The 10,618-nt window shown below is 29.6% G+C and overlaps 2 protein-coding genes across 2 annotated transcripts; both read right to left on the reverse strand.

Annotated features, from left to right (window-relative positions):
- Positions 1–600: 600 nt before the first annotated feature.
- Positions 601–1,738, reverse strand: LOC108724546 (uncharacterized). The gene is made up of 3 exons (XM_018450976.1): positions 1,633–1,738; positions 1,180–1,336; positions 601–836 (listed from the first exon to the last, which is right to left on the reverse strand). Exons 1-3 carry the CDS (start codon positions 1,648–1,650, stop codon positions 601–603), a joined length of 411 nt encoding a protein of 136 aa, XP_018306478.1. The 5' UTR covers positions 1,651–1,738.
- A 5,326-nt stretch (positions 1,739–7,064) lies between these two features.
- LOC108724543 (ester hydrolase C11orf54 homolog) lies at positions 7,065–8,585 on the reverse strand. The gene is made up of 4 exons (XM_018450973.1): positions 8,487–8,585; positions 8,037–8,193; positions 7,490–7,695; positions 7,065–7,202 (listed from the first exon to the last, which is right to left on the reverse strand). Exons 1-4 carry the CDS (start codon positions 8,502–8,504, stop codon positions 7,065–7,067), a joined length of 519 nt encoding a protein of 172 aa, XP_018306475.1. The 5' UTR covers positions 8,505–8,585.
- Positions 8,586–10,618: the final 2,033 nt, after the last annotated feature.

The following is a 10,618-nucleotide window of genomic DNA, read 5'->3' on the forward strand; positions in this document are numbered from 1 at the left end:
TCTAATACTAAGAACAATACATCCTCTTTAATTTATAAAAAATAAGGATTATAAAGAAGGCTCTCAAAGCTGTCAAAGAAGGCTTGTAAAGTATTGTAATTCGATGTGACGTCTTCATCACAATAATGTGCTAGGTGACATTACATAAATTTCTGTTTACACATGAGATTACATAATGACCTATTTTTATATTAAAATGGCATTTAGTTATAATATTAAATTCATCTGTTCCGCTACATTAAAGTAACCTTCATATTCCGTCGTATCGGGAGTAGTATCGCTAATAAATTGTCCGCCTGCTTCATAATTAGAGAAACAATGGAACTCACTTCTATTGTACAGATTCTGAAAAACGAATAACTAAAGAATATCAATTCGGAATGTTTAAATTTTCGGATTGAAACGCAGTTATTGCATTCAATGATTAAATGATTAAGAAAGGTTCCACTATTTTAACTCAGCTTAATAATCACACTTTCAAATTTGACAGAAGCGGATTGACAAAAATAATAGTATTAATTAATAAACAAAAAATTAAATTTCTGATGATATTTAAGTATGGTAAATAACCTAGTACGATAACTTCAAGATCAATGGTTTTTAGTATCCGCATAACCGGGACAAATAACTTACAAGACCATAACGCTGTTCCTGAGGCAATAGTTCTGGCTTATCGTTAAGTATTGTGCCAACGGCTACCATATCTGACTCCAGATCTATCTCGAGACATTGCCGTTCAATAAAATCATAAAATAGTGGCATCGGTTCCTGATGTTCGTCCCACATAACTTTACACGCCACACGTCCGTTTCTCATTCTTAGAACACCACCTAAAGCTTTGAGGCCAGACACAAAAAATTATCTGATTGTCTTTACATGTCCTTTTTTTAACTGTAGGGTAAACTAGAGTATCAAGGCCACACGCAAAAGATGGCCATAGGTTGTAATTTTTTCAATAATTGCTAAAGAGAGCATTTTTGTAGTCATTCTAAAAGCCTATGGGGCCCGTATGCCCATCTTATCCGAGTTTACCGTATATACCCGACTATTAATTACCAATAGAACGATATCTAGTTCTTCTGTATTTTTCGTAAAGGACCGTTTGCATTGTAGTTATAATATCTATGTCAATAGTTTTTCGACCTTTGGCACGCACTCTGATAACATGGCCCGCCCTACCCTCGCTGACAAAGAAAGTGCCCTTGTTGGTGAATACCATATGATCAGAATTAGTTAACTTTTCTATCTTTGTCTGCCTGTTATCTCTGTTTGCGAAAATAATGCGACTCTCGTTCCTAATATCATTAGGTGCTCTGTACGTTGCATTTATAATGAGCTACAACAGTAATCAGGTTTATCAGATACAGCAACAATGCCATAGTTTTTATCATGTGTATGATAAAAACATAATTGAAGTTCAATAGATTATATTGAATAGTATTAAATCAATAGAATAGGATTACAAAACAACCATAAGATAACGGTGATTTGGTGATATGATTCGTAGATTATCACAGTTTGCTGTCTATCGTTACCTTACCAGTTATGTAGCATTATATATTACCATAACATGTTGTCATAATGGTATTATCCACATGGGCATGACAATGTGAAAATATTAATAATACGTACATGTCCGTAATAAGGCATGTATGGTTTTGTAGCGTAAGTAGATCCGATGATAAAGGAATCATGGCAGCTGGTTGTGAGTATATCTCGAATATTCCGTGTTCTATAATTCCACCCCTCTAAATTTTCTGAATTGATTCGACCGTATTTCATTATCGACGTGTTGCCACATAATCCTGTATGAATTATTCACTTTTTAAAGATACTTTATTTACTGAAAAATTAAACCTTTTTTGTTGTGATTTCTTACCTACTCCGGCAAGATTATATGGTGCTCCAGTTAGACAAGGGCAGTTAAATACGTCGACGTTCACTTCGTGGAACAGGGGTTGCATTCCATTTTGCAGAACTAGTTATCATAACATATGCATCGAATATGTTGTGTTTAGTGAATTAAATGATAAACATTGTATACATACCTTCTGCGATTTCTGAGAGGGTTGGTGCCAACATAGGAAATGAAATATAAGGAATATTGTCAGTTGTGTAGCAATCGCCATTTGGCCTCTCTGCCATAATACTAAATTGGAACACAAGGCTATTAAATTTTTACTGAAAGCTATGCGTAATGATTTACAAATTGTTATATTGTAATAGTAAATTTAATGTTAGACCTGAGAAATGTTAATATTTGCTAGCTATTTGAGACAATATAATGTTGGGAGAATGATTATTAAAAGTTATATCTACTTATCTATACTGTAACATATACGCCATTGCTGAAAATTTTAGTTCGTTTCTAAATTTTGGAAGAAAAAGTTAACTAACTTATTGATTAACATTGTAAATGTACTAAAATTTATTTATATCTATACTTTAATTTATTTCTAACTGGCTCGTAGCCATTATATATATTTACATTGATTTATTCTAATTGAGCCATATTATTATATTTATATTAAAATTTATATTATCTCGATTGTAAATTAATAATGTACGTATAAAAATGAAAATGAATTTTATTTTTTTGAATAAAATAATTGATAAAGAATCGTTATTTATCTAAAATTTATGAATACTCAAAATTTTTGAGGGATAGTATATGGTGAATTTAATTGCAATAATTGGTTATAAATAATATATCTATCGAAATATGGTATGTGAATTGGTATACGGATTATTTTTGGACAAATTTTATAAATGTCTTAATTCATTAATATTCAAGAACTTGCTGATTAAATAGTGCAATCTGGTGTTGCTACTAATTGTAGTTACCATTTTTGAACGAAATTTAAACGATTTATTATTTCCGTATCTGTGCATTAACTATAATTTAAAAATACAATGTATATGTGCACGCTGTACATGTTTTAATAATATTAGAATTTGTCATCTTGTTTTCACAGTTAGAAGCCGTGACATTATTGTTAAAACGTTGGCAACCATAAAACAAACGCAAGATAGATCTCATAGATTTTAAGTATAGATTACTATAAATATTATTAAATAACTAATGAAGATAATCAAACATATTAATCAAACGCTTATTAGTTTGCAAAACAAAGAAGGTATTAATTGTTTGAAATCAACGATCATACTAGAAAGATCACATAATAACTATAATTTTAACGAAGAATTAATTGACGATACTCATTAGTGTGATATAAATATAATGGAAACTTAATAATTGTTACTACTATTTATTCAAACTGTAAAATTACATGCACCACTGAAAGGGATTATAGTAAAATGATTGAGTTTGGAATATTTAAAGACGATGTTTTATTAAGTATCAGCAAATTACAACCTGCCTGTCTTCTTTAGCCCTTAATTGTATAGTGGAATTGTATTCATTTAGACCCGTATGTAAAATTATAATTCATGTTATTCTTTTTTCTTTTATATATTGGTCATGAGTTAATGAAAATTCTATGAGCCGACATGTTTTATGCATTATTGTATTGACTATTTTATAAAATTGTTAAATGTTTTACTTATTTAAATATCTCGTTTGCTCGTCTCGTGGTTATTTAAATTAGAATAATAAAGATATTATGTCGTGTGTGTGCTTGTATGTCAAGTTTATGTGTTGTGTACTTACTAATTACGTTGCAAAAGTGTTCTTTGGTTGCAGACTGTCCAATTTTTTATATAAATCGTCATCACAGACACGTCCTTTTTGTCATACCTTTACGAATAATGGTATGACGCATATTGACTCTGCTCCTTCGCAAATCGTACAATAATAATTGAAGGAACTGTAGAATTATAGCGGTCGTAAGAGTCAGTAACAGATAAACATAAGTTTGTGTGATCGTTGACAGCTTTCGAAATCGACAAATTAATTGAAATTTAAAATGCATTATTTATTTTTAATAAAAAGTTGATTTAAACCGACAAATTTATAAAAAGCTTTGTCTATTCGAAAACAGACGCGATATTGTTAAAATGATCCTATGTAATATATATTTTATTATTAACCTACGTTTTATTATTAATCCAATATTGTTGTTTATTTTGTTTATTTCAACATGTAATGCTGCAATGATGGAGCTAATTGATGTATTGGAACTATGTATAGATCTTCATACTAGAAAAGGATATTTCATTCGACTTATATTAATTTAATCTTTATTTCTTTACTGAAAAATGTATAACGTATTTAAAGCCTGCGACAAACGGTGCTTATTTTTCTGTTGGGTTGCAAGCTGGACTAGAATCTTGCCACCGTATTGGCTGACAGCATTAGCATCGCAGCCAACATGGTAGCAAAAATCTAATCCAGAAAGCAATCTAGTCAGAAAAAATTGTGTGCCGTCTTTAGTTAAACATGTTCTGTTTGAGTACATGCATTCAAATACATGGGGTAAAACTCCGGCAAATACGCCATGCTGGGATTTACGCTGCAGAAGTCAGAAAAAAATAGGAGTGGGGTAATTTTCCCGTAATTACCCTATTACATTCTTTTATGTTATATTAGTATTGTGTTATCATTTCAGCTTCTTACTGTTAATATTAATGAAATTATTGTGAGTTGAATAGATTTGTCACTGTAATAAGTAGCTCCATCACGAATTATAATCTACATAAAATGATTACTGTAGGGCATGTAAAAGATTTAGTGGTTATTTAATACGTGTACAGGAATAAAGTAAAGCATATTGTACAGTAAAATACAAGTTCTTTGCTTTCGTATTCTTTGTTTAGTTTGTTGTTTTATATGTCCCACCTGTTTAGGATATACGGCATTTTTAGCGGACGGGATTTATGCCCAAAGCATACAAGTGCGAAAATTGAATTCAGTGCACTAAATGCAATAAACGCATTACATGAAACGTGTACCTCATGTCATAACGCTTGTAATATATGTAGGAAGATTGTAATTATTAACTATTACTTCATATACATATTTATCATTCTTATTTCTTAATAAAACTTTATTAACGTATTTTATAAGTTATTGTGTCATTTTAAAATTAATAGTTGTCTTAAAAAATTGATCTAAAACAATCATTGATTAAAGTTGATATTTACGCAGAAAATAGAATCATCACTGAATTTTATAAAAATTGTTCAGAAAATATAGCTTTCACAATGTGTCAATTTTTATTAAGATTATACATGTATTGTATGTAGTTATACAAATTGTATATACATTACATCTTATATAGAATTTAGTTGATAAGAAATAAAAATGATTTAATTTAATACATTTATTTCGGGTCATTATATATAAATGGACAAATTCGTATGAAGTCGTCACATTTGATATGAATGTGAGAAAGAAATTTGCATTATACAGTTCTAACATTGAGAAACGGTAAACGAGGAAATAATTAACTGTTATCGTTATTTCGTTACAATAACAATTTGGTAATGATATTGCGAATTTTTTATGACGGTAATGGTAGCAAAGAAGTTGGAAAAGTCAAACGTTACTTCTAACAGATTGAAAGTCGTTATTAAAAAAATAACGTTTTATTTGTAACTACTTACTTTTATTTGTTACCTGTAACGTAAAAAGTAATTCGTCGATGCATTATAAGTTACTTACCACCTTTTTCAGTAACCATAACGCGTAATAGAAACAAAAGTTACTCTTCAAAGTGACTTTCTTAACATTAGCGCAACTTTAACGTTAGTTATCATTATTGTCATATCAATGTTATCGTTATAGTCATAAAAAATGCAACATTATTATCAAATTTTTAATATAAAAAGTAATGGTGAAAGTATATAACACATAGAAATTATTTCATTCCCATAAAGTGCGTAATAATATTTTAAAAAATTTGATGTACAAGCAGATAGACAGGTAAAATAAATCACGCTCTACATTTCTTGCAGTGAAATCTCAGTCAAATTCAAGAAAGTGATAATACAATCCTTAAACAAGTGAAAATATTTGATTTTTTGAAAGAAAGTGACAATTTTCACTTTTTTAAAGTAAATTTTCACTTCAAAGGAGTGAAATTTTATTTCAAATAGAGTGAAATTTAAAAAGAAAAAGTTTTCACTTTTCTAAGGGTGGTTGTAGTTTGTCTTGGAGTGAGATTTCACTGCAAGAAATTTAAGTGCATGTTTCTACAAAACGAATGATACAAATTGTAATATTTCTTAGGCTCGGTTGCAACGTTTGACTTTAATCAAGGCTTAAAACGCTCTCTCTGTCTTTGTCTCTTTTTCGCTTTAAAACGAGATATAAAAAGTTTAAAACCTTGCTTAAAGATAAAGTAACGTTGATGTGCAATCGGGCTTTAACATAGTATTCAGTTAATGCTAAACAAGTTCTGAAAGGTATCTTAAAATTTCAAAGAAAAATATCTTCTACGCGAACTTCAATCAGAAAATTCCAGTGGAGTCAATGAAAAATTCTATTAATTTTGAATTTAGTCTCGATAATGAAAGACTAATTTCAAAAAGATTCAGAAATATGGAAACCAAAAATACTTAGTGGTTATTAATTCTGTACAGTAATATGTAATTTTTAATCTAAGACCTCTTTAACGAAAACGAGTCTCACATAGTTAATACTACGAAACAAGTAAATAGATAAAATGAAGTATGGAATTTTTCTTTGATCTTTTATATTTGTTCTCTTTGACCACAAAGTTTTTCGTGTCATTATGTTATCTAATTCAGAATTCTACTTATATCGAAAAATATTACAATTTAAATTATTTTTAATTAATGTAATTAAATTATGAATTTATGATATATAAATTATGAATTTAGTTTCTCAATTTTGGTTTTAAGGAAATGTAGCAAAATTCTATACCTTTAAATCCAAAGGGATTAATTGTTAAAATGTTTCTCTAATATTAAGAACTGTACATCCTCTTTAATTTATAAAAAATACGTCAAAGAAGGCTTATAAAGTATTGTAATTCGATGTGACGTCTTCATCACAATAATGTGCTAGGTGACATTACATAAATTTCTGTTTACACATGAGATTACATAATGACCTATTTTTATATTAAAATGGCATTTAGTTATAATATTAAATTCATCTGTTCCGCTACATTAAAGTAACCTTCATATTCCGTCGTATCGGGAGTAGTATCGCTAATAAATTGTCCGCCTGCTTCATAATTAGAGAAACAATGGAACTCACTTCTATTGTACAGATTCTGAAAAACGAATAACTAAAGAATATCAATTCGAAATGTTTAAATTTTCGGATTGAAACGCAGTTATTGCATTCAATGATTAAATGATTAAGAAAGGTTCCACTATTTTAACTCAACTTAATAATCACAGATTCAAATTTGACAGAAGCGGATTGACAAAAATAATTGTACTAATTAATAAATAAAAAGTTAAATTTTTAATAATATTTATCTGTGGTAAATAACATAATATGATAACTTCAAGATCAATGGTTTTTAGTATCTGCATACCGGGACAAATAACTTACAAGACCGTAACGCTGTTCCCGAGGCAATAGTTCTGGCTTATCGTTAATTATTGCGCCCACGGCTATCATATCTGACTTCAGATCTATCTCGGGACATTGCTGTCCTTCAATAAAATCATAAAATAGTGGCATCGGTTCCTGATATTCATCGCACATAACATTACACGCCACACGTCCGTTTCTTATTCTTAGAACACCACCTAAAGCTTTGAGGCCAGACATAAAAATTATCTGATTGTCTTTACATGTCCTTTTTTAACTGTAGGGTAAACTAGGGTATTATGGCCACACGAAATAGATGGTCATAGGTTGTAATTTTTTCAATAATTGCTATAGAGAGCATTTTTGTAGTCATTCTAAAAGTCTATGGAGCCCGTATGCCCATCTTATCCGAGTTTACCCTATACACCAGGCTACTAATTACCAACAATTTCATTTCTATTTCTTTTGTATTTTTCGTAAAGGACCGATTGCATTGAAGTTATGATATCTGTGTCACTAGTTTTTCGACCTTTGGCACGCACTCTGATAACATTGCCCGCCCTACCCTCGCTGACAAAGAAAGTGCCCATGTTGGTGAATACCATATGATCAGTATTAGTTAACTTTTCTATCTTTGTCTGCCCGTTACCTCTGTTTGCGAAAATAATGCGACTCTCGTTCCTAATATCATTAGATGCTCTGTACATTGCATTCATAATGAGCTACAACAGTAATCAGGTTTATTAGATACAGCAATAATGCTATAGGAGTCGTGTGTATGATAAAAACATAATTAAAGTTCAATAGATTATATTGAATAGTTTTAAATCAATAGAATAGGATTACAAAACAATGGTAAGATAACGGTGATTTGGTGATATGATTCGTAGATTATCACAGTTTGCTGTCTACCGTTACCTTGCCAGTTATGTAGCAGTGATATATTATCATAACATATTATCATAATGGTTTTTCCACATGGGCATAACAATATGAAAATATTGATAATACGTACATGTCCGTAATAAGGCATGGATGGTTTTGTAGCGTAAGTAGATCCGATGATAAAGGAATCATGGCAGCTGGTTGTGAGTATATCTCGAATATTCCGTGTTGTGTGATTCCGCTCCTCTAAGTTTTCTGTAATGAAGCGTCGGTATTTCATTACCGACGTGTTGCCACATAATCCTGTATGAATTAGTCACTTTTTAAAGATACTTTATTTACTGAAAAATTAAACGCTTTTTGTTGTGATTTCTTACCTACTCCGGCAAGATTATATGGTGCTCCAGTTAGACAAGGGCAGCTAGCTACATCGACGTTCACTTCGTGGAACAAGGGTTGCATTCCATTTTGCAGAACTGTTATCATAACATATGCATCGAATATGATGTGTTTAGTGAATTAAATGATAAACATTGTATACATACCTTCTGCGATTTCTGAGATGATTGGTGCCGACAAAGGAATTCGAATATAAGGAAGATCGTCAGTTGTGTAGCAATCGCCATTTGGCCTCTCTGCCATAATACTAAATTAAAATTGGAACACAAGGCTATTAAATTTTTACTGAAAGCTACGTGTAATGATTTACAAATTGTTATATTATAATAGTAAATTTAATGTTACGGTTGAAAAGGTTGATATTAGCGAGCTATTTGAGATAATGTAATGTTGGGGGGATGATTGTTAAGTTATACCTATCTATACTGTAATATGTACGCCATTGTTGAGAAGTTTGGTGCATTTCTAAATTTCGAAAGAAAATTTAACTAACTTATTGATTAAGATTACTATAATTTATTTATATCTTGATAAATATACTATAATTTATTTATATCTAATGTATACTTTAATTTATTTCTAAGTGGCTCGTAGCCCTTCTATTTATTTACTTTGATTTATTCTAATTGAGCCATATTATTATATTTATATTAAAATTTATATTATCTCAATTGTAAATTAATAATGTACGTATAAAAATGAAAATGAACTTTATTTTTTTAAATGAGATAATTGGTGAAGAATCGTTATTTATCTAAAAATTATGAATACTCCAAACCTTTGAGCGATAGTATATGGTGAATTTACTTGCAATAATTTGTTATAAATAATATATCTATCGAAATATGTTATGTGAATTGTATACCGATTATTTTTGGACAAATTTTACAAATGTCTTTATTCATTAATATTCAAGAACTTGCTGATTAAATAGTGCAATCTGGTGTTACTACTAATTGTAGTTACCATTTTTGAACAAAATTTAAACGATTTATTATCTTTCCGTATCTGTGCATTAACTATAATTTAAAAATACAATGTATATCTGCACGCTGTACATGTTTTAATAATATTAGAATTTGTCATCTTGTTTTTACAGTTAGAAGCCGTGATAATATTGTCAAAACGTTGGTATCCATAAAACAAACGTAAGATGTCTTGTAGATTTGAAGTATAGATTAAATACTATTAAATAATTAATGATGGTAATCAAACAAATTAAGCAGACGCTTGTTAGTTTGCAAAATAAATTAGGTACTAATTGTTTGAAATCAACGATCATACTAGGAAGATCACATGATATCTATAATTTTAACGAATAATTAATTGACGATACTCATCAGTGTCGTATAGATATAATGGAAACTCAATAATATATTGTTACTATCATTTATTGTAATTGTAAAATTACATGCACCACTGAAACGGATCATAGTAAATTTAATCGAATTTGGAATATTTAAAGAGGATGTTTTATTATGTATCAGCACAATAGATCTAGTCTGTCTTCTTTGGCCCTTAATTGTCTAGTTGAATTCATTTAGAACCGTATTTAATATTATAATTCATAATATTCTTGTTTCTTTTATATATTAGTCATGAGTTAATGAAAATTCTGTTAGCCTACATGTTTTATGCATTATTGTATTATATTGACTATTTTATAAAATTGTTAAATGTTTTATTTATTTAAATATTTTGTTTGCTCGTGTCGTGATTATTTAAATTAGAATAATAAAGATATTATTTCGTGTGTGTGTGCTTGCATGTCAAGTATATGTGTTATGTATTTACTAATTACGTTGTAGAAGTATTGTTTGATTGCAGACTGTTCAATTTCTTAGTTAAATCGCCGTGACAGAT

The sequence above is a fragment of the Mycetomoellerius zeteki genome, unplaced genomic scaffold (genome assembly GCF_001594055.1).
Source record: "Mycetomoellerius zeteki isolate Tzet28-1 unplaced genomic scaffold, Tzet1.0 scaffold309, whole genome shotgun sequence".
NCBI classification, from domain to species: domain Eukaryota; kingdom Metazoa; phylum Arthropoda; class Insecta; order Hymenoptera; family Formicidae; genus Mycetomoellerius; species Mycetomoellerius zeteki.